Source organism: Eretmochelys imbricata, chromosome 2 (assembly GCF_965152235.1).
Source record: "Eretmochelys imbricata isolate rEreImb1 chromosome 2, rEreImb1.hap1, whole genome shotgun sequence".
NCBI classification, from domain to species: domain Eukaryota; kingdom Metazoa; phylum Chordata; order Testudines; family Cheloniidae; genus Eretmochelys; species Eretmochelys imbricata.
Window position 1 is genome coordinate 52,596,230 of NC_135573.1, and position 25,135 is coordinate 52,621,364.

General features: G+C 39.6%; 1 protein-coding gene across 1 annotated transcript in view; it reads left to right on the forward strand.

Annotated features, from left to right (window-relative positions):
* LOC144261028 (tumor protein D52) overlaps nt 1–22,528 on the forward strand; it is a 191,929-nt gene extending 169,401 nt beyond the window's left edge. The window contains exon 7 of the mRNA XM_077810095.1: nt 22,229–22,528. Coding sequence (XP_077666221.1) covers nt 22,229–22,382 — 154 coding nt within the window. The 3' untranslated portion in view covers nt 22,383–22,528. The remainder of the gene's footprint in view (nt 1–22,228) is intronic.
* Nucleotides 22,529–25,135: the final 2,607 nt, after the last annotated feature.

Here is a 25,135-nt window from a genome sequence, read left to right on the forward strand (position 1 = left end):
TAAAAAGTGACTCGCCTCAGTGGGTCTTTCTTTGGTTTCAAGCCAGAGTTCCTGGCTTTCATCTACTGGGCAGCGCTGTCTCTCAAGGTACATCCACACTGATGATAAACCTGTGGCACTGAGTCTCAGGCCTGGTCTACACTGGGGCAGGGAATCGACCTATCGATTTTCCTCGGGGAATCGAGAATAGCGTAGCTGAAGTCAGCGTAACTTAGGTCGACTTACCTCATGTCCTTATGGCGCAGGGTCGACTGCCGCCGTTCCCCCATTGACTCCGCTTCCGCCTCTCGCCGCGGTAGAGTACAGTAGTCGACAGCAGAGCGATCGGGGATCGATCACTACCTGCCGATCTGGCGGTTAGTGTAGATGTACCCCCTGGGTCAGTTGACTAGGGCTTGAGGGGCTCAGGCTGCAGATCTAAAAAATACAGTGTAGACATTTGGGCTTCGGCTCTGAGACCTACCCCCCTCATGGGGTTTCAGATCCCTGGTTCCAGGCTGAGCCCAAATGTCTACACTTCAGTTTTTAGACCCACAGCCCAAGCCCAGCAACCCAGAATCCATTGACCCGGGCCAGCCACACCTGGGTCTTTTATTGCAGTGTAGACATATCCTAAGTGGTTGACACAGAATCCAGACAAGCAGTACTATTTGTGTCTACATTATTTTTGTCTATTTTTTTTCTTTAAAATTTCACCATTCGCTGTTCCTCAGATGAAACCTGCAACACTATCCAAGTCAGAGAAACCTTTTACTATCTGTAGTTCAGTATTTTATGGCTGAGATCTACTCTCGTCCTGTAACAATTTGTGATAGAGGGAAAAGAAGACCCAGAGAGTTTGAATTATTTGGTGACTGTTTTTGCTTAATATCAAAAGCAGTTCTTCATTCTAAAAACAAATCCAGATTAAAACTAGTAATGCAGGATCAACTTAACCCTTTTCAATGTATTTGGACTAATAGTAACAGATGTCGTTGTTCAACTGTCTTGTTTAAAATCTAAATAAAATGAAAGGGAAGAGGAAGGGAATGAAAGAGCATTTCCTTACCAAGCGGTCACACAAGCTATTGTTTGGGGGAGTAGGGGGAGCCAGTTTTGTGTAGTTCTGAGCACACAGATGTTCCTCTTGGCATCAAAACAGTACTAGTCAGGATAGGGTTTTTTGCAGACATAGAATGTGAGGCTTCTTTGTTGGAGACAAAGTGTGGCCTGTGGTGGGAATTGCTGCAGTGATGGGAAAGTATCGTAATGTATTGTTGGATTACTGTGATTTTTTTTTTCAATAGAGACAGTACATTAAAGTAGCTTTGTGGGCAACAAATTGTTTGAGCCAAGCCTGGCTAATAACACGCTTTTTTTGGCAAGCTATCTTGCAAGGTATGGCTGGCATAGTTTGTATGGTCATGGGGTTGTCCCAAGCGTGAGCATCAGCACTGCTGCAGTGAGTACCAGTTTAACAACCTAATTTATTTAGGTGATTTAATAAAGGAGTTTTTGACTATAAAGCTAGAACTATAACACTTTCTGCCGCTATTTAAAAAAACGTATATTAGAACTGATATTATACATTACTTCCTATATAATTTTTTACGATGTCTGTCTGTTTTGGTTTTTTAAAGGTGAATGGAAAAGCTTTAAGAAAATTTGGTAAACATCTGAAAATCACAAATGAAAAGTACTTTTCAAATCAGTTCTTCTGTTACTTACCAGCCCCAGTTTAATTTGAGGATCCTGTGTTACTTTGGGAGTGACTGATGATAATGCTAACCTAAAGACCGAATACAGCAGCTCTTTATACTGTTTTTGGTGATGTTCAGCAAGAGGAACACAGACCTATCAACTCTGGTCTTGGTTAGGGTTTTTTTTTTTTTTTTTGGTCTTTTCACTGAAGCTTCTTTTATTTACCATTTAATTGTTCATCTCTCCTTTTAGGCCTATTGTACACACTATTTTTCTACTGATTTAACTATATTGGTTGGGGATGTATCTTTATACCAGTTTAATTAAAGAGGTACTGCCCCCTAATCTGGATGTAGTTATATTGGTGTAGCTTATTCCCTTTGCTTTTCTGGGAAAAGGCTATACCTGTATAAGCACTTTTATATCAGCATAACTACTTCCACAGTAGGGGGGCATTATACCTCTTACCTTATTGGCATAGTTAAAGTGGTACAACTTTGTGTGCATAGACAAACCCTTATACTGGTATAATTGTGTCCACTAGGGGGTTACGCCACGTTAACTAGGTCAGTTTCTATTGTAGGATCATAGTGTAATATAGACAGGACAAGTCATGCGCTAACAGTTCAGGGAAGAGAGATTATTGGTGAGAGGAACAAATATAGAAAGATACCTGGGAGAAGATGGTTTGAAGGCGAGTGGTGGTGATTGACTGTGTACAGTAGCTTTACATTTCATAAATTTTTCCTTTAAGAAGACCACTTTAGGAACACCCCAGCTCCATCACAATTGCTTTTTTGATTGGTTGGTTTGCTAATTTAGGAGATTTTACAAGAGTTGGAACTTGATTCTTGTTTCTCTACTGAGCAGTATTTCAGTATCTAAATCCAAAGAGTTTAGCTGAGGAGGTGCCCGTTCCATTTGTGAAGTATGTCACTACACATAACCATTCTGAGCACTTACAGAATGTAGTACGTCTTCAGCTTGCTGTAAAAACATTGGGTTCAATCCTGCTCTCATCTGTCCTCTTCCCTGTCACAATTCCACCCTCTTTGGTATGTCTACACTACAAAGAGAAATCTGCAGCACCAAGTCTCAGAGACCAGGTCAATTGACTGGATTCTCGGGGCTTGTGCTATGGGGCAAGAAATAGACATTCAGGCTCAGGCTGCAGCCTGGTCTTTGAGGCCTTCCCCCTTTACAGGGTTTCAGAGCCTGCACTTCACCCCAAGCCTGAAGCCTACACCGTTTTTGTTTGTTTTTTTTTAGCCCCGCAGCCCATGCCGTGTAAACCCAAGTCAGTTGACCTGGGCTCTGGGACTCACTGCTGCAAGTCTTTTAGTGCAGCATAGACTTTCTCTACTCCTTTGCTCCTGTTTCCAGCTCTGAGACCTTTCTTTTAACAGACTGTCTCTTCAATCTGTTCCCTTTTTCATACTCATTTAAACTGCACCCTCTCCCTTAGTTTCAGCCATTCTATTTTTCACTGCCTACAATCATATTCTTGTTTCTCCTGTCATGAAAAGTCACCATCCTTTGATCCAAATTCCTTCTCTAAGTCCCATCCTATTTCCTTGCTCGCCTATGTTTCCAAAATCCTAAGGCATATGGTGTTCTTGCTGCCTAGCCTTCCTCTCTTTCACCTCTTTCCTTGCGACCCTCCTGGTCAAGTTTCAACTTGCAACTTTAGCTTCTCTCTGACAAATCTTTTCTTGAATGTTCAGCTGCCATTTCCCACTCATTTTCTTCAGAACTGAACTTCTCTTATTCCTCCTGAATTTCTTTCCTTTGCTGTATTCATTGATAGCTCCTATAATTTTCCCATATCCCAAGCCTGTAGCATCAGGGGAATTTTTGATGCTTCTTCCTATATACAAGCTATCACAGGCTCGAGTCTTTCTTTATAATGTTTCCAAAAGCTGCCCTTTCCTCTGTCCTCACATTTAAATCTTTTGTCTACATACAAGTAATTCGCCTGTTGTGCTGGATAACACATTTTTAGCTGCCTAGAATTACTGCTTTCAAGCCGTAATGTACAAAGCATTTAGCTCTTCCTACATTTGCTTGTTTTGTCTCATTTCACATGTTTGGGTAAACAATTTTTTTGAAATCCAAAATGTTTTTAATGGACTATATTTAGCAGAAAGTAAAAACATCATGTCTTCTTCAAGTGTTAGGTTTGCTCAGGGACTGATGATATTTGTCATTTCTGATAGAAATCAGACTTGCTGGTGGCCTTGCAGCACACTTTAGACTCATTGCTGCAGTGGTCTTGAACTCTGATGGTGTGACACTGCCAGACCATTTTCATTTTCTTTTCAGGGTGCCGACCATTTGTAAGAATTTTCTGTTCCCTCTAGAAAGTACGTTTATTAACCAGCAAAGTCATTTGAATGGGCTATCTGAGACCTAAGGAAGTGCAAAAAAATGTTCCTGACAAAATCTGAAAATGTCCTTTTGACAAGGAAACCATGACCTTTTTTTCACCAAAAAGTCTATTTAGTACTAATATTTTATTGAGCATTCATAACGTGGGTAGCTAAGATTGTTCTTAGGATATTTTGATTAATTTTGAGTTAAAATGAAACCTACCATGTTTTTAAATACTGGGAAATACCCTCTGGTTTCTAAATATTTTTTATTTTAGAAACTTACCCAAGCAAATAACCACCCCTAAAAATATTATAGGCAGGGCTGGTAGTACTGTCTATTATTTAGATTGTATTAACATTGTATGCAATGTTGTTGAGACCTGAAGAAGGGCTCTGCGTAAGCTCGAAAGCTTGTCTTCCCTCACCAGTTGGTCCAATAAAAGATATTACGTCACCCACCTTGTCTCTCTCATTAAGGTTGCCTGATCTGTCCCATGATAAGATCCTGCCAAATGTTAACTATGTGAACTGAGATTTTCCATTACGGATGGGGGCCTCAAACTGAATTTTTTGCGGGGGAAATTTCAACCAATGGCTGGTGAGCTATTTCCAACAACGAGGCTAGAGAAAAATACATTGTTTTGTCTATATTAAAAGAATTCTGACAACCTTCTCTTTAAACAGCTCTAGCGCCTACATGGTCTGGAGTGAAGACTTGAAATTTTGCAGGGATTGGCTTTTGTGGTCAGGGTTTTTGCCATCCCAAGGGGAATCTGCTCAAATTTGACCAAGTTATAAACCCCTGAAAAATCGCAGTGCAACAACTAAAATCTTTAAAGATTCCATCTTCACTGAACATCCTCAAGCCTCTCACAGCTCCATGTGCTGATTGGACTGCGCGTGTACCATTCACACATGCATCATGTAGCCCGTGGCTGTAGGGGCTCAGAAAGACTTCTCCAGTAACGACCATTCCCACCTGCTCCAGACAAGACAAGGAGCTAGGAGTGGAGAAGAGAGAGAACCAGGATGGGGCAGAAGGAATCATGCTTTGGGGAAATAGGCCGAATAGTCTGTGCTCTATAGAGCACACTCTCCTGCAGATCCTGGAATGGAGACCAAGATTCTTGAGTCTCACCAATCCTGAGTTGTCAGCAAAAATAAAACTGAAACCCACTGGCAGAGTGTGTCCTATCCCCGTCTAGTGTTGGTCCACATCAGCCTACTACTGCTATGAGTTACTCTGTTAGCTCAAGTGACAGAGGTCTGTGTCGTGATTCTAAAGGTGATGAGCCACATGAGTGTCAAAAAGACCTGTCAGTCAGTCACAGCAAGGGAATGCTGAAGTTCCCTCCACAGTGGCCATTGGCTCAACCAGTCCTCCCTTCAACAGTGCTTTTCTAAGGAAAATTCCAAAACTTCATTTCAAATGTTTAGACCAGCGGTTCCCAAACTTGTTCCACCGCTTGTGCAGGGAAAGTCCCTGGTGGCCTGGGCCGGTTTGTTTACCTGCCGCGTCCGCAGGTTCAGCCGATCTCGGCTCCCAGTGGCCGCAGTTTGCTGCTCCAGGCCAATGGGGGCTGCGGGAAGGGCAGCCAGCACGTCCCTCGGCCCACGCTGCTTCTCGCAGCCCCCATTAGCCTAATTCCCAGCCATACCCCAGCACTGCATTTGCTTTTGGGGAGATTTGGGGAGTCCCCTGAGCTCTGCTGCCTCTTCTGAGGCATTTGCAGCAGCTTATGCCTCTGCAGGCTCCAGGGACCAAGCTAGGCCAAGAAAGCCAGATGCTAAAGCAAAGGTCTGTGTCATGTGCCCCCCCCCTTATTGAGTGTCTTGTTGGGGATTGTAGCCAGCTCTGTTCATGCAGGGTGCAGTTCCCTGCCTCAGCCCAGCCCAGTTGGGGTACTGAGGCAAGTTTAGTAGCTGCCCTCATTTGCCCTAAAGCTATCTCCATGACTTCCACCTAGACTTCTTTAAATTTAGACCCCTGATTGGTACCAGCCTCTTTCAGTTTGGGAACAAACAGACTACCTGAAGCTTTGGTCAAAATGAGGTTTTTGGACTTTGTCTAGAAGGGATAATCTGTGGAGCTGTGCAAGAATCACAGGAACAGTTTGTCTCATTCCCAATCTCAAGCAACCTGTGGGAATGCCAGGACATCCATCGTCTATTTCAAATCAGAGTAATACAGCTCATTCCCTATCCTATTTCTAGTCATTGACAATTAGGAACAAATAGAGAAGGGTTCAATCTGAAACATCTGAACGAATTCCAAAACAAGGCTTATCTTCACATTCCCATGTTATCATCTCACTGACAATTCCATTTTGCATATGGATAGCAGATGTTCCCCTTCAACTTCAGTCATTGTCATTTGATCTGACAAGTGCTCCCAGCGTCTCTTGCAGGGTCATGGTATTATTAATATTGGCTGTAAGGAAGAAGGAAATTCAATTTTATCTCTTCCTAGACAATTTTTCTGATCACAGCTCTGCACAGTAAGAAAGCAGAAACAAGTACACAGAGGATACTGTTTCTGGAGTATCTTGGATTCATGATAAACAAATGTAATTTGGTGCCAGGGAACTCAATCATAGGCTGAGCCAAGGAGAAATGCTATCAAGTACAAGGTTTCATCTCAGAAGAATGTTAACAGAAGGTGAAGATGGGCATCAAGAAAACAAGTGGTGGTACAAAAACAAAAGCCTATTCTTACTGGAGTCTGTTGGGAATGCTGATCTCATATACAGAAATGCTTCAATGAAGCAGAGTTCATATGAGACCTGTCCAGTAATTCTTACTGTCCCTTCTGCATATTATCCATTGGTAGTGGTCAAAGTCCCATTGTATATTCTCTGCTCCTTTAACTAAGGGCAAAGAATCAATTTTTTTAAAGGGCTCCATCCACTAGTGAACCAGACCTGATGATTCTTATGTCAAATGCCAGCTTGGGAGGGTGCTCTTTCAGGTCCCACTTCAATCCAGAGAGTAGGTACCAGAAAGGGAGATAGCACAGCATCCACCAACTGAAACATAATGATTCATTAAGGTCTTGGAGCACTGTTTCTTTCATGGATAACGGATTTGTTCTCATTGTGACAGTCAATGTGTCTGGTGGGGTTTCATAAATAAAAGGAAGAACATTATCAGCCTAACCTAACCCCCATAGACAAAAACAACTCTTGTCCTGGTCAGAGCAAAGTTTCTTATCTCTGTGCACTACCCATCAAGGGGAAGATGCATACCAGGGTTTAGATTAAGCAGAATGGAACCTGCCTCCAGAAGTATTCTCTTATTGCAAATCAATTTGGTGGGCTGGTGTTTGATCTCTTTGCATCCAGAAACAGCAAAAAAAGTGCCCGGTGGCTTCTGACTGTGTCTAAGCCCAAGAGGTTAGGTGGTGAATGACCTCTTGCAAAGCTGTGCAATGTCTTCGCTATATGCCTTTCCACTACTCCTCAGGGCCATGCAAAAGATAGGAAGGAGAGAGCAGCAATGATACTTTATCCCTTTCTGGTTGAAGAGAGTATGCCTCTCAGCCTCAACCTGATTAATCCAGCACTGGATGTTCAAAAGTCTCTACTTCACAGAGGAGGTCTGTTATTGCAAAAAAAAAAAAAAAATCCTTCATCCATGACCAGACAGGTTCAAAATAGATACTTGGATGAAGTAATTACCACTCTCATGGACCCTAACAAGAAGTCAACCAATAAAACTTATTCTACTGACTAGTACAAAGCCCATGTTTAACAACAATGTTAAACAAGTGTAACATAGCCTAGAGTTCCTCCAGGAGGACCTTAATGTGGGTATATGAGAGTGTCTAAGGAAAAAGTTCAAATCTGTGTAGTATATTGCTATCAATACGTTTTAAAAAAGGAAAATGTGTACATTAAATACTTAGGGCAAAAACCTTCATTCTAGTCCCAGAAGGTAATAGAGCACAACCTTGAAACCTCTTTCTGCTGCTCATTGCACTATCCAGAATGAACCTGTGCATGAGAAATCATTGTTCTTCCAGTCCATTAAAATAGACTTCCCAATAGCTGTTCTCGCCAATCAGACAAGTTTTGAAGTTGAGATCTTTCTCCGATGAGACCCACTATTGTTCTTTGAATTCAAACAAGTAGTCCTTACAACTGTTATGTCATGTCATTCATTCTCAAGGTAAACTCAAGAAATATTCTTCCTTCTGTCAAGCATCAAAGTCTAGTCCTTGGAACCACTGACTACCTCCGGCAGAATAGTCATGTTTCCTGTATTGACAGACAGCCACATAACCATCAGTACACAAATTCACCAAAATGTTACATACTGATCATCCATTCTTTAGCCATACTAATTTTTGGCAGACATCTTCACAAGGAGATGTGAAGGGATATGTACTATACCTCGTTTTGGAGATCCATGTTTAAAAGATGACCCTGGTTCCTACCCTGGAGGCAGACTGCTGTGAAAACTCCAATGTAATGAATCTGTGGATCTAAGCGTGATGAATAGGAAGATGTATCTGTGTGTTTATTTGAAAATTTTCTTTCTTCAAGTAATACTGTCCACAGATCCAACTCATCCAGAGGTAAATGGATCATCTCGAATAGAGTTGGAACTGAACATCCAAAGATTTGGGTTTTGTTCATGAAAGAGAATTTCCTATACTCTGCAGTAGGAGGAATTGTAGTGGTTCTTCCTCAAAGTAAATTTAACACTGTCTAATTTAGTAAAGTAGAAGTGGAATTATGGCTGTGGAAATTGCCGCATCTGGTGGGATCTTTAGGGGGTGTGATACTCCCATGTGGCTACTGACTGACTGGTCTGGTTCTGCCCTCCAAGCCACAAGCAGGCTGAAGTACCCATTATAATGGATCTGTGGACATTAATACTAAAAGAGAGGAAATTGTCAGGTAAGCACAAATACATTTTCTGAGTCTAAAGATATGAGCCTTAATTTAAGTCTGATTGTTAGCCAATATAACATAGTAACTTAGGAATTGCAATATATGATGGGACAAGTGGTCTCTCTAATACAGTGGTCAGTCTCTGAGAATTACCAAAACCAGATGCTTCCAAAAAAAAAAAAAAAAAAGGGGTGGAAAACACTCTTCAGTGAACAATAACTTGCTGATAGGGGAAATTTTTTTCAAATTAAAGGTTATTTTATAACTTTTTAAAAATCCAATCTAGCATAACTGAATATTCACATTCTCTACACAAGTGTATAATCCTTTTGCAATTCTGCTAAGCATTTAGAAATGATAAATATGCTGACATTACTGCCTAAGTAGTAGCTAAATCCCATATATATAATCTTCATTTTTAAAATATTATTTCTAAATTAACTCACAATATTTTTGTCTTCCAAAAGAGTTTTTCTGCTGATTACGTTCCTTAAGAATAAAGTAGTTGAATCTCAACTGAAGATGTCGATTTCCTTTACCACAGTCCTTTTGAAATGATGTTTCCTCTCAAGTTAGGTGACAAATTCTACATTCCGGCCTGGGAAGGTGACTGGCATAAATTGTTGTATTATGACATAACTATACCTGATACAAGTTCTTTGATGACAGCAGTTACCTTTTGCAGGTTTCATTTGTCAAATCTTATCAGATTGTGCCATGGAGAAAAGGTTATAGCATTCATCTTTGATATGATATGAAAAATATCATTGATTTATATAAATGTATATAATTTCCTTTAGTGTGAAAGAAGAGGGGCTCTTTCAAAAAGTTTCAATAAGAGCTTTTTACAACACAAACTGATTCTTTCATACAGTCAACAAAAATTATTTTTCTTTTCTGGCAAATGTCACTGTCATAGTGTGGGACACTTTGGAAGAAGGGTTTACTCTAAGGTCAAAGCTAGTAGTACCTTTAAGAAGTTAGTAAAAATATGAATTTCTGTCTAGAATATTTTTTAAAGAGCAAAATCTCTGCTTTAAGAGCCACATGTAGAATTAGGTTTTACTTGTAAATGATTTCAAACTTTGAGTATTTTATTTTTACTTTAGCAGAAAACTATATCAATTTAATTAGTGATATTACCATAATTGTTCAACATGATGGACAGTTATTTCATCAATTTGTTAGGATGACTTCTATCATAAAAGGGCTATAATGAGGCATTGTATTCTTTGGTTTTATCAGCAGACACTGAAAACAGACACATTTCAGCTGTCCACCAAAGCTAACCCACCTATTCTATGAGAAGGGAATCTACACTGTCACTTCTTAAAAAAAAAAAACAAAAAAACCCAAACACCTCAGTTGTTAATGGTCTAACAGCCAGGAACATAAGCACACCTAAGAGTGACAAGGATACAGAAATCTGAGTCATCTGGAATGAAGACATCACTTGATCAGTATATTTAAGTTTTGGGCAGCTCCATAAGTATAAAGAAGGTAACCCTTTAACCCCCAAACGTTGAAGTACTTATCAGAGTAGACATTATTAAAAGTAATGTCAGTAGACATTATTAAAATTCACGCCTGTTTAGACCATGTAGTGACAATTTTACTATATAATGTGTTTCTATAAGATCCATAGGATACATGGATTTTCACATGTCCCAGAATGTTTTTTTAAGCTTCAGGATCTAATTACACCCCCAAATCTTTATCTGATAATTTCAAGACAAATTTGTGTTTTAGAAGTTGTTAGATAAAATAGTTCTTGGGACCAAATCCTACCTCAGGTACATAAAACTCCTGTTGATTTCAGTGGTGATTGTTTGTATACTTTCTGCATATATTGTAGTTAGAAAATACAGCACATAGTGTAATGAATATGGGTAGTAGGCTAAAGGTTACATAAGGTTTGATGCATTCTGCTAAGTATTTCAAAGAATGTAAGAAAGGCGAGTAGTTTTTGAGATTCTTAACATTATCCTGAAAAGCGTGTCCCTTTCCACTTCTGAAAGGAGAGTTTTTTATACCTGTATGGTGACATATGGAGCAAAAAATATCCTGGACACTTATTAAACAAATAGCATGAAACTAAACACTCAGCAACAAAATATAGAAAGATGTTGGCTTTTTAGCGCATGGAAAGATGAGAACAAAGAAATGGAGAGGAAAGCAAGTCTAGATAAAGTGGCCATGGGCGGACAAGTCACAAGGGAAAAAAAAAATACAATTTCTTACAGAATGGAGTAAATCTAACTTTCGCCACCAGCAACCTTGGAGCATTTTTGTGCCGTACTTAATGATTGCAGAGAACAGGGGTGCCTTGTAAATCCCATACATTCTTCTTCTGATTGACTGACTGCTGCAATAATGATTCATAGAGTTTCAGGCAAGAAGGGACCTAATAGATTATCTAGATTGACCTCTAGTATATCAGAAGCCATTAAATTTCACAGTTACCCCTGTGTTGAGCCCAATAACTGCACTTGACTAAAGCATCTCTTTGAGAAAGACTTCAAGAGATGGAAAATCCACCACTTCCCTTCTGTAGTTTGCTCCAGTGGTCCTCACTATAATTTATTTACCAACTTTGCCGATCTTTGTGTCCTCTACAAATTATATCAGCAGTGATTTTATATTTATTTCCAGATCATTGGTGAAAATGTTGGACAGCATCAGACTTAGTACCACACACTGTGGAACCCCACTAGAAACGCTCCCATTTGACGATGATTCCCCATCAATGACTACTTTTTGAGATCTGTCAGTGAGCCAGTTCTTAGTCCATTTAACATATGCTTTATTGATATTGTATCGCGCAAATTTTTTTATCTGAATGGTGTGTGGTACTAAATCAAATGCCTTACAAAAGTCTAAGTACATTACATCTAGGAGGTTACATCTATGATCCAAACTTGTAATCTCATCAAAGAATAAAATGAGGTTTGTTTGACAAGACCTGTTTTCCATAAAATCATGTTTTGTGGCATTAATTATAGTCCTGTCTTTTAATTTTTTATTAATTGAATCCCATATCAGTTTTTTCCATTATTTTGCCTGTGATTGATGTCAAGCTAAGCAGCCTATAGTTATCCTTGGTCATCATGCTTGCCGTTTTTGAATATCAGCACAATATTAGTCCTCTCTCAATCTTCTGGAATTTCCCCAATAGAACAAGATTTATTAAAAATTAACATTAGTGGGCCCAGGACTTTTCAGCCAGCTCTTTTAGGACCATTCGGTGCAAATTATCCAGGCCTGCTGATTAAAAATGTTTATCCCTGGTGGATTTTGTCTAACATCTCTTTGGTTAATGATGGCCTGGAAAGTCCTTCGACATCTTCATGTGATGCAAGTACATTATGATCCTGGATCCAGTCTTCTGCTGGGTGCAGCAGAGGTGGGGGAGCTGCAAAGGAATAGATTGCTGCAAACCCTGGAGGCCTGCTCAACTATGAGTGTAGTTTAGAGTTGTTGTGCTCTGGCTGCAGTGACTCTTGAGGCTGTTGCTTGCTAGTCAGGGATTGATGAAGAGCAGTGTGCTCTGACCAGGCTCCATTCCCCTGAACCCATCCACAACCAGTCACCTACGCCAGCCTTTATAAGCCTTAGACACCAGAGGAATATCCCCACCTGTTTGGTTTTTTTTAAACCAGCTCTACTGTGGCATATATAACAGTATCCTGGACAAACCCCGCACTGAATTGAGTTAAACCTTATGGAACTGAGTTTAATACCTTTAGGGTCCATTGTATTAAAAATGCAATTGTTTGTGGTCTTGTGAAATTTTATGTAACTTCTCTAGGAGGAGTCAGTGTGCTAATGTAATTCCTCTGGTTATCAACCTTTTGAAGCCACCCCCAGAGAGGTTTGCATACACTAGTTCAAATGGGATTCTCCAGGGGCTAACAGACAAAGAAAGGATTTTGGATAAATAGCCTGGTTTTAAACAGGCTCAGGGGCTTCTTCCTGATCTAACAAACGAACAGGACCCCTGGTCTACAGAGGGTTCCAATCGTTAGGGAAGCGTTGAAAGGACTTGGCCTAATGAGGTCCTATAAGACTGTGTTAGTTATGCACTGATGCCGTTATGAACTTGTGACCACAAAATGACCCCTTTGAAGGATATGAAGGACTCACCTGCCAGAATCCATGTTGGAGACAATTGGTGGGCTGATTAGCATGCGTGTAGGTTCTTTTATTGTTTTAATATTTTCTCTGTAGTGCTTTTATCTTAAAAATAAAATAAGCTTGCATAGGAAGTGCCATGTGGTAACTTATAACTGTTGACAAATACTCTGTTACAAGTCTCTGAAGAGAAAGCAAGCAGGCCTTTTTAGGCAGACTGTCTTTTGGTGGGAGCAACATATGGAAGGCAGGGAACTGTACAACCTGGATATATCCTGGTCAGAAGGGAGCGAGGCGCATCTACACTCAAGAGGTGACGGGAGCCAGAAGCCTGAGAGTCAATGCCCTTGTGGTACCAGAATGGGGAATACAGATGTGGTTGCCCTGAACTGTGACATATGACCACCCCTCCCCCACCCCACCCCTTCACTAGAGCAAATGGGCAGTCGCAGGGCTCAGGACATAGCTCTGAACATTTTATAATTCCAGAACAAACTCCTGATAATGAAATACAAATATTTTTTATTCCTTACTTTACTAAATCAAAAGTTCTGTTACGAATAACTGTATTTTAGTAAGGAGCTCTGAGCATAACACAGGGGGAGTTCAGATTGCTGTTGGTGTACTTGAACAGTGGTGATAATATCAAAGAAAAAATGTGGAGCCAAATTGACTGTAAAACCTCATAAAAGACCATTCATTTTTGTTCTTGTATTTTTTTAGGTTGACAAATATGAAGTCTTCCATTTTAAAGTTGGAAATGGTGAGAAACCATAGAAAATCTTAAACTACACTGTATTAAGGCATTGGAATAAACACACTATTTGTTATTAGTTTCAAAAGATACATTTTGAAAGTCTCAAGATGCATTGTTGCAGTAATCCAGCTAATTTGCCTAGCAAAATCAGAATTTCTTACAGCATTCTGTATAGATACTGGATACTGCGGTTCAGTCCTAGCCTTGACTTCAGTGTGCTTTGCATTATTTAATATATTTATATCAAAGAACTAGCCAGAGAGATTCCCTCCTATTTAAATCTATGAGAACCATCACTAGAATGCATTGGCAGATGTTAAAAAATGTCTGTGGAAAGAATGTCAAAAACCTCTCCAAAGGAAAGTCTTTAAATCATGCCCTTAATACAGAAACACAAAACCAGATTTAATTGCCCTTTTCCTATCCAGATCAGACAGGCAGGCTCTTTTGGTTCAGCATATGGTATGAAAGAGTGCATAGTGGAAGAGAACAGGCATAGCTGGGATTGAATCTGTTTAGCTTTAGACATCATAAAGATCACTCCAAAGAAAGCACTTGAAATTAAAAAAACAACAACAAAAAACAAAGAAAACCCCAGACAGAACAGAGTATTTTCATTTCGAATATGCTTATTTGAAATCTCCTAGTTGCCTTTCAGGGTAGCGATTTACATGTTTATGAAGTGGAACAGAGGATTTCTGAGGAGGCTTTGTGTATGCATGCATTTTAAAAATCAGTTTATAAAAGGATGGAGAAAATTAAGACAGCATGTAAAGTGCCCCCTCTTCTGCAGTTGTCATTGATTTTATAACCTCTCTAGGAATAAAAGCCCTTTCACTTTAACTTAAAATAATAATTGTTATATGACTTTAATGGCAAAGGCAGTTCATGATTGCAACGATGCTGGGAAAGTGGCCATGTAAAATTCTTATACATTGAATGATTGGAAGAAGAAAAATACCTCCGTTATTATACCATAGTTTAGAGTCTGGAGAAAATGTCTGTTGTCATTCTCAAAATAAGGATACTTCTGCTACCCATGAATAGACATGAAATTGCACACCTGCAACACTATTCACTTGGTAGCAAACACTGTAGTTAGAGTCACAGAACAGTTTCAGTGGAACCCCTTGGTTTTTACATGCGCGTTGTTTTCTGAATTACTCACTATGCAGATCTTACACTCTATCCAAAGGTAACGTCTTAAACAAACCAATATTTGAACTTTTTTTCCAGCTGTATTGTCATGGGTTGTAAACCATCACTACAAGTGCGCACGTACACACACCCCTGCCGTCTTTCTTAAGTAAAATATTCTTAGGTTTGTTTGCTTTTGTTTTTTAATAGGACAGCATTGAAAATGGCTAAAATTTAAGTGTTGAAATTTGGTATCCAGAAGAGTTTTCAGTGAGAGGTTGTGTTTTTGCTTGGTTTGAAAGAAAAATTTTGGTTTTAACAGACTTAAAGCTCTGGAACAAAAGTGAAAGGCGTGGTCTGAGAATCAGAATAAAATAGAAGGGTATGATCATTTGGAAAGTAAGTTATATTGCACATAGATAGTACTTTCCCTTCTGGATTGCATCAATTTGGGAGGGTATTGTTTTTGAAAATTTACTATATTTTTGTTATTAAATTTATACTACAAAATATTGAAGATATACAGTGTGGGTGAATCAACATTTGTTGTAGAAACTTGAGGTTTGAATATGAAAAATGCTTTTCTTTTTGCTCGCCCCTTCAGACTCCTTATCCTGTTTCCCCTGCCACCTTCTCCACCCTTCCAAAAGAAATAAAATCGACCACCCCTGTTACCACTACCATAAGCAACTTGTGTCTATTATGATCACACCATCGTGGACAATTACTATCTACAGGTTTTGAGGAAGGGTATTGATATGATTCTTTGTGGCACCTCCAGCCTGAGTCATTTTCTATAGAAAGATGTTTGAGGGACGAGGCACCTTTGTGCCATTGCCAGCTTCCCGCTACAAGACACATAGAAACCTATGAATAGTCGCCAAAGTAGTTTGTCAAGGGATCCAGTTCAACAGCTGGTTCACCAGCACCTGCACTGGCAGCCCACAGAGTCCTGCCTCCAAAACTGGGAATTGGTCTGGAGTCCTCCATCCAAAACTGAGGACTCAACCTCAGTTTTGGAATTGGTCTGTTCATGGGTCCTAAAGGACAAATGTTAGTGGCTGTGGAAGGGAACATGACCATTAGTAAAAAAATCATGGACAAGCTTTGAGTTTCAGCTGTCAGTTTATGTTTTCAAAGATGTCTTTACATGAAAAATGTCTGGAAACTTTTTCAAAAGAAATCAGTGCTTAGTCTCAGCATGTCTAGGTCCTTAGAAGGTGGATAAAGGGTATGCTGTAGCCAGGAACCCCAAAGGCCAGCTCTGGTTTGAAAGCTATGCTATTAGGACGGAGGGAAGGGGAACTTTTTCTGGGTAGAAGAGCAAGGGTTACACTGTGCAAGAAATAGGACTGAAGCATCAAAGGGATCTAAATTAATTATTCCAGATGCTGCCTTAACTCACAAACTAATTTTCATCTACCTGATATTGCCCTTCTGATTACTGTTTTGGAAGTAAATTATAAAGAAGTTGAGCTAATCCTTTTCCTTAGAATTTACTTCCAAATTACTTTGTTTTTCCATTTTTGAGTTTTCTAAAAGTTTTGCAGAGGAATTCTATACCACTGCTTCCACTCCAGACAAGACTGTCCTTCAGATTGTTTACTTCAAAGTGGGTTCAGTATTCTCACTTGACAATGGAAAGTTGACAAACATTGGAATCTTTTACAAACACACATAGCACTTGCGGGGGTTAAGAGAGAGGCTCAGTTGTTCCTGTCTCTCCTACCCACAAATTGTCCTGATATGGAATGCTCTTGAATACAGCTGTTGACATCATTTAAAAGAAAGCACACCCTTTAAAAAAAGAGAGAGAAAGCTGGACAATTCCTTTCCTTTTCCATTGGTATTTTATGCTTTCTTGGACAGTTCTCCAGTTTTGAACACAACAAAATGCCTGCTTTGTCTCTGGATTCTACTTAAAGCTTCTACCTTAAACACAGTATAACCTCGGTTGTTTTAAGGATTAATACTTTGGTGCCTTGGATAGAATGATGGGTTTTATGTATTATTACCATGCCTGCAGCAACCTATCATTTGCCCATGCTTCTAAACTTCTCTGATGGGAAACCACTGCAAGTAGTATTCATGTTTCCGCTTTCTCTACACCCTCCATTGATCTTTTATCCTAAAGTTTTCTAGCTGTAGGGAAAATCTGTCACAAAGGCAAATGTTTATACCCACACAAATTGACAGTTGTGTCAGCTGCTTCCAGGTGGTATTCTTCAGGATACCTTTGTAAGCAGGTGTGCTGTGACTACAGAAAACTTTCTTTAATAATTGGATTATGTGTGATTAAAGTATCTGGAATTTATGTTCAGATTATTGAAGTAGCAGTTAAGGTTTGTGATGCTTTCACCATGATATAATTACTTGGCTTTTTCATTACAAATATGTGTTAAAGGCATGTCCGGGAACTTGGGCAATGTTCATTACAAACTGTACCATGAGCAAATAGGCTTGTTTATAATTCTACAATGGGAGATTAAAGCATTCTTGTGGAACATTATGATAAATTGAATTTACTTCACAGTTGTGAAATTCATAGCACAGGAAAAGCCTGCATTTGTAAGACACACTTTTTTATAGTAATATAGAAATTTTGGTCAGACTATTTGTCTAATCTGTGCATTTGTAAAACACCCATCACTATAGTATCTGGGTGCCAGAGGATTATGGTGGTAATCAAACAAAAAGAAGTTTTTTCAGTATAAAAGTAATACCTTTGTACCTGGAGGCAAATATGTAACTTTTAAGATTCTCTCCATTCTGGAGAACTAGTGGCTTGATCCTGCAAAACCTTCCTCAGTTTAATAGTCCTATTGAAGATCTATACATGTGAGTACAGAGTTTGCAGAGTAGAGCTCTAATTAGGTCAGTGCTGGGCAGGTTAATTTACTGGTGTGTTTATATTTATGTAGGTATTGGTGGGGCTTCACAATTTACCTGACACCTCCTAACCCAAGGACTACATTTTATTATCCAGGATAAAAATGTGTCCCTCCTCCTTTTTTAGAAGACTGGAAGAGTTGTGTACTGTTTGCTTTGTACTTACTTAAGATATCACTCAACATTTCTATTTAAAAATTTTTAAAAATTCTAACTTCTTATGTTTCTCTTGCTTAGGTATCTCTCTATACCTACTCTTCCTTCCTGGCTTCACTCTATATTTTCTTTTATTTCTATCCTATTGTAAATTATGATATCATGTTTTCTTACACTATTTTGAGTGAGTTACCTGCTGTCAGTCTGTCTTTCTCTTCCTCTCCATCCCTATTTATCCCTTTCCTTTTCATACATTGTGTTCTCCACCTTCTCCTCTTGTCTGTTTTCTGACCCACATCTTCTCCCAAAATCTCTCTCCCTCTCAACAACTAACTTATTTTTCAACTTATTCCATTCATATACCTCATCTGCTCATCCACTGAAGCCCCTTATTCATAAGGAATGAAAATTTTGTCAGCCAAAGTAAGGGCTAAAGTAAGATGAGAAGTCCAACTGTCCAAGAGCAACACCCTGGTGAGATACCAAGCCCCTCCCTTCTTCTGTGCTGCTGCTAAAGAGGGCAGTGCTTGAGTTCATATTGGAGAATTGGCCCTGGATACTTCTAAAAGGCTCCATCTTTTGTAGTCTCTGGCTGCTGGAAGGCACTGGGAGCAGTCTCTCTATATTATCTTTCTCACCCCAGAATCTCCTGGCTTCTGTGAAAGGCATCTTTTGTTGTCCTAAGCCTAAACCAGCTTCTTTTTTGTATGTGTCCTCATCACCAGTAAATAGGTTCAGGTTTTGGTACATTTTCTGTAACTTTGTTTTGCCCATTTTTATACCCTTGAAATTTTGTGCGTTAGCCAAATTTCATGAAAACAGCAATTCTACTGTGAAACTGCAAGATTTTGCCTGTTTTCACAATGAAACCAATTGGGCTTCAAAACAGTCCTGTTTAAGAGTTAAAAATCCATTTTGTGGAAATCAGTTTCAAATTTACAACCAAATGCAAACATTCCCTGTTCCCCAGCATTTTGAATTTCACAGTGACTATTTCACACACCACTACGTCTGTTAAGTAAATTTTACTTCGCCTTAAGTCCTTGAGAGGTTTCAAGATCTGCACTTTACTCTGTAAGAAATGTATTATTTTACTCATGTTTTGGGACAGTCAAAATACCTGAATTTTCTCTTTTTAAAAATGAGTGTATAAAAATCCTGACTGATTGCATTGATTGCTACTGTTACTGACAAATGTGATCAGGGCAAGGTCTCGCAAAATCACTCAAGCTGCTTACTGCAGTTACCTCTTTAGAATCATGCTATCAATTATTTTCCTTTACTACTCTGGGGAAAAAAATCATAACCCAACCACCTGAGCCGCAAAGGATTTACCAAGAGGCCCAGGAGTAAACTGTAAACTAGGATCTTCACATGTCAAAATAAATATGTACGAGCCCAGAACACTTTGTTTTAAGATCACATTTGTTTTCCAGCACAGTCTTTCTGTAGTCTTGTATGACTCATTAAAGAGAGATCAATTCCATTACAATTTTGCTAAGAGATTCCCACTGTTTTGCACAGTGCTAGTAGTTAGCTGTCAGATAGTAACTACTGATGTCCTGGGTCGAAAGGCAAAAACAATGAGCTTGTCGAGAGCGTATACATTAGACAGTCTGACTTGCCCATTACACCTTCTCCAGTTGGCCACTGTTGCTAAAGTTGATCTCATTTGATAAGTGTTTAGTTTTTCATGCATTAAAAGTAAGAATTGCTTATGGCTGAAATGTTCAAAAATACGTAGTGCTCTTACATAGTGCTTTTCATCGGTAGTTCTCAGAGCACTTTACAAAGGAGGTCAGTATCATTCTCAAAGTGTTCACTAATTTTGGGGACCCAACTTGAGTCACCTAGGGCCTGCTTTTAGCAAGTGTTGCGCGACTCCCATTTACTTTTTAAAAAAGTAAAACAATAAAACACAAGTGTGTCGCTTCCTCTAGGCAGAATGTTCCATTATAATAGGTGTGGCAATTTTTTTTTAAAATAATTTAACAAAAAATGGCAAATGATACTAACTCTATGGAGGATAGAATCAAACAAAAAGCTTCCTTCCTTGCCTGAGGCTTAGAAGTGAAGATATAAGCCATAGTTAATGCAAAGATTTTGTCATGGTTATTTTTAGTAAAAGTCACGGACAGGTCATGGGCAATAAACAAAAATTCAAGAAGCCATGACCTGTCTGTGACTTTTGCTGCTGCAGCTCCATGTTTTCCCCACCACCGTGGTGGCTGGGAGCTGTGGGGTTCCCCCTCTGTCTACAGCGACGGGAGCTGCAGGGTAACTATATTTCCCAAAGAGAAAATGGGACACCCCAGCCACTTGCCTGAGGCATTGAGAGGCTGTCCCCTGTCGTAGGAACCCTGAGGAGGGGCCCCTCAGGAATCTGTCATGTGTGGCTAGAACTTTGCAGGGGGCCCCCTGTTGCTGCTGTCGCCTGTCACTGCAACCCTGCCAGGGCCCCATTGACTGTCAGCTTCAGAGTCCTGCAGCCCCTGGGGCTAAAACAGAGAATGTCACCAAGATCTCTGGAAGTCACTGATTCCCTGACTTTCATGACCTCCGTGACATAAACATAGCCTTAGCCATAGTTAAATAAATGCTAAGTAGCTTGAGTAGCCAGTGTCCTATATTTTTTTAACAGAGAGTAGCAATGTCACGAATAACCTAGTGGTGTGTTGTCTTCCCCTTTAATGATGTATAAGTCTTGCACATAATGGTGTACATGATACCAGCAGATACAGTAAAACCTTTTGGTAGAAGAACAAAATAGTTCTCAGTAGTAACTCCATTCTCGCATAAGCCCCAGTCTCTCAGTGGGGTCTAGCATGGATTGCTGCACCTAGGCAGAGTTCATTGAAGATAATCTGCATAGGTGCAGATCAGGCCCTTATTATTGCTTATCATTCACTGTACTTGACCCACAAAGGAAATGATGGACAGAATAGCCCATTGTGTCTTTATTTTGTCCACCAGTTAGGCCTACTTTCTGACGTACCAATTTTGGTTTTCTAATTTCCACACTTTCCTTGTTTACCAAAAATAATCTTAACACAGTCCTTAAATTATATCGGTAGGCATTTTTTGTTTTGACTAATTTAGTTTGTTTTCCTTTGATATCTAGTCCCATTAATATTTGTTGTTCTGAGTTGTGACATCTTATGAACTTACTCATTTTTTACAAAGACAAGGTGGCTGAGGTAATATCTTTTATTGGACCACATTTTATTAACTCACAATTATGGTAAATTTGTAGGCCCAGTTATCAGAACAACCTTCACATATGATTAAGCTCATGTGCACAAGTATTTAGCAGGATTGGGCCCTAAAACAAGGAGAAAGAATTTACTAGCTTTCCCGTCTTTCTCCCAAATCACACTGCCTCTAATTCACATCTGTTGTTTTAAACATGTAGTTCAATAAAAGTAAAACATATTTATTTAAAAGATGCCTATTGTTCTTCAGCAAAATCACCCATGTTCATTCCTTATCTGTATCAATGTACTTTAAATAGCATGTGTTGCATGTAATTACAGTGTAATAGGAAAGTTACCACAAGTGTAGGTGTACTAGTTTCCATACAAATTCCCTTTAATCATTTTTTGAAATTAGGGACCAAGGTCCTAATCCAAAACCCACTGAAATAATTGAAAGACTTTCCCTTGACTTCACTGGGTTTTGCATTAGGTTTTCAAGTGCCTTGCAAAATTTTAATTTTAAAAATGAATTTGTTTGAGTAGTTTGTTGGAAAGGTTTTTAAAAAATAAAACAAGCAAACTGTTTTTTCTTGCAATTTATAAAATAAACTGTAAACTAATATTGGTGAGTGCAGCGCTGTAATGCTGCTAACTTCATAAAGAGTGAAGTGAATCATTACCTTGAAAAAGCCACGATCAACTCCCTTATCTTTTGCCAAAGAAAATAGTATGTGTTTGGAATTTAAGCTAGTAATATACTTCTTTGCACTTCTGTCTTCCATTTAAGGATCTCCAAGTGCTCTTGCAAATATGTAGGTAAATATTATCAGTGTCATTTGACAGACAATAGAGTGAAACATGGAAGGTCTGAGTGATTTGTGAGAGAGAGAGAGAGAGATGGGAATGGAGGCTGGGCTGTGTTACTGCCAGAGATTCTAGAATATGTTCCATCCTAGAAGACGTAAGCATGTCTAGTGCTTAACGGTACTTATTTTGTTTGTTTTGTTTTTCCCCCAGAAAATATCAAAAAGGATCCAGAGTGCGTCTGAGACTGGTGGACCTTGAACTCACATCTAGATTCCTGGGAGCAAAAACAGATACAACTTTACTGGAGGCTGACGCAGTGCTGCTAGGGCTCCTGGAAAGCAGAGAAATAAGGCAAAAAGAGTAAAGTTATGTAAATAAATCAATCAATAAACTGTAGATGTTTAACATTTAATTTGTACAACTTGTTTGTTCTCAGAAAGAAAATGTTAGGATTCTTCCCCCATGGTTGTGTAAATGGTAAGGTAAATTAAATAAAAGGCACCAATCACAGTATGTCTAGTCCTTAGTTATCTTTTACCTTCTCATCTCTCTGCTTAAAATTGAACATTTTCACATCATACTAAATTCAGTGGTAAGAAGTTAACTGAGCTTCTCTGAATAATTTGGTAACCATACCATATCTGACCTTTGTGTATTCTTGCCTGGAGCAGAACAGACATTCCAGAGTCTGTATTCCAATCCCAGGGAAAAATGATCTAAAGTGCATACTTTGCCAGCAGAATTCCCTGGCAGAAGTGCATTGTTCCTTTCAGTAAAGGTGCATAATTTTGAAATAGACGTATGGTTCCTGGATCAAAGGTCAGAAAGCAGAGTTCATACTACAAATGATGGTCTTAATCTCTGTCATTGTGGTGTTCTCATTTGTATGATGATATGGCCCTTGCTGTTGCCCATGTCATAGTGTACTGACTTATTTGTTGCTTTGATTTGAGCTCTCATCTCAAATACATGTTGATAATCACTGATTTTTTTTAATGGTGACTAGTCTAAACGCAAAAACCTATTTTAATGTAGCATTATGTCTGTGACTTTATAAACAAACTTAGAAAGGGCATGACGGTGTGTGTTTTAATGGACAGTCTAGAGATTTCACACACTGTGCACATTTTGAGACTCTGCACTGCAGTGTCCCAAGTCTCTTTGTCATATTTGAAATTGGAACACCTTTCTCCTGAGCTCTGGTGCCTCCAGGTTTGAATTGTATGTACTCAGTGGAGCTCAGAATGAGTTAAATGTGCCATTTTATAGCAATGGAGCCCAGAAGAAAGGCCATCAAATCTGCGGGATTGTTCATAGAAAGAAAAGGAGTACTTGTGGCACCCTAGAGACTGACAAACTTATTTGAGCATAAGCTTTCGTGAGCTACAGCTCACTTCATCGGAGAGCATCTTTAAAATGTAGGAAGTGAGGAAAATTATTAAGGTGGATAGGACTTGCCAGGCTGCAAGGATAACCCAAGGAATCAAGAGCTGCATGTAGGAATCTAGCACACTACACATTGGCCCAAGTGTATATTGTTCTAGACATCAGCACTTGGTCCAGCAATTCCACTGTGGTGTAGAACAGGGTGTGCAAGTGTTAACTCCGTATGAAAGGCAGTTTCCCACTTCTCTCCTCAAGCAGCCACTCCTTGTAATCTTTTCTCTGAAAGTATGTGCAAGGAAAGGGAGAAGCAGAGATGAAGTTAAGCTCCAGTTCACCTGGGACAGGGTAATAGCTCCCCAGAACCTTGCTACACAATGGTTCCTAATTCTTTTCCCTCCTGAAGAAAAGATTATATTCCCGTCACTTCCTCCCTTCCCCCCCCTTAGCAAAACCAGTGTCTTGGGGATCACACAGGGGATCACACAGCCACTAGTGCCGTTGTCCAAAATTCATCTCAGTGAAGGATCTGTCAAGAACAATGCTTTAAAAATCATGTACTTCTCTGCCACAGGATACGAGTAGGAATCTTATGGAAAATGTTCAAGCTGTGTGAGGGGAATGGAGCATGTTTTAGCAGATCTGTGTGCAAACCGTAAAGGGACGTTGTTTCTCAAATGAGAAATGATCCAAGTCAATGAAGGAGGGCAGGCCATGTGAGCTTGCTTGTTGCCTTCGTTTGCTCTTTCATCTCAGTGATCATAATTATGGGAATTTGAACATAAATTTGAACATGGGAGATTAGCCTCCAGGTAAACAATTATACTGCCACCGAGACAGGAAAAAGAATGTTTTTAGTAACCAGAAGGCATCTTGGATACTCCCCCAAAAATTGACTGATCAAAGTAATCAGTCTATTTTACAGTGTTATATCATTCTTAAAGAAATACAATTTGGGGGCAAAATGCATGATATTAACTATTCCAGGGCATGCAGTTGTGAGATGAATTGCTGTGATATTGAGACTCACTACAGACACTGATTTTATGAAGACTTCTTTGGGGGAACATTATGTTCTCGGAGTAGAAAAGAAATGGCTGTTTAAAAGCTGCACTGGCTACTAAACAAGGTTCTGATAAAATGGAAAACCAATTTGTTCTCATCTGTGGAATCTGAGACGTTGCAAAATGTGAGACAGCTCCCTTTTACCAGAACTAAATGGATTGCTGCAAACTAGTCTGGGCAAAGATTCTGGACCTCTATTGTGAATAACTTGATTGTGGGCCTATTCTACTGTACTTGCCACTTTTGCATGTGTACGGTATACTCCTGTTTATCCAAAATTCTATTATCTGAACCTCCACAGTATCTGAATCTCTTCCTTGCATGCTCTCTGTATCTCATGCTGGGAGACAAGGAAGGGATTTGGATAAGGTGGAGGTTTGGATAATAAAGCAGAGACACACACCCCTGTACCACTCCCCGAAGAGGAGGACAAGCCCCAGGAATGGGGGAGGCCACATGACTGCTGATTGGCTCCAACAGCAGCACAGGGAGCCCTCTGCAGCTCCACTGTCACAGCCCCACTTATTCATTCCCATGACAGCAATCTACAGAGGGCTCCCTGCACTACTGCAGGACAGGTGACACCCAATCCCTGCAGGTGCAAAGCGCAGGAAAGGTTGCCGTCCTGGCAGGACAGAGCAGAATCTTGTGATAAGTCAAGAGTTCTTT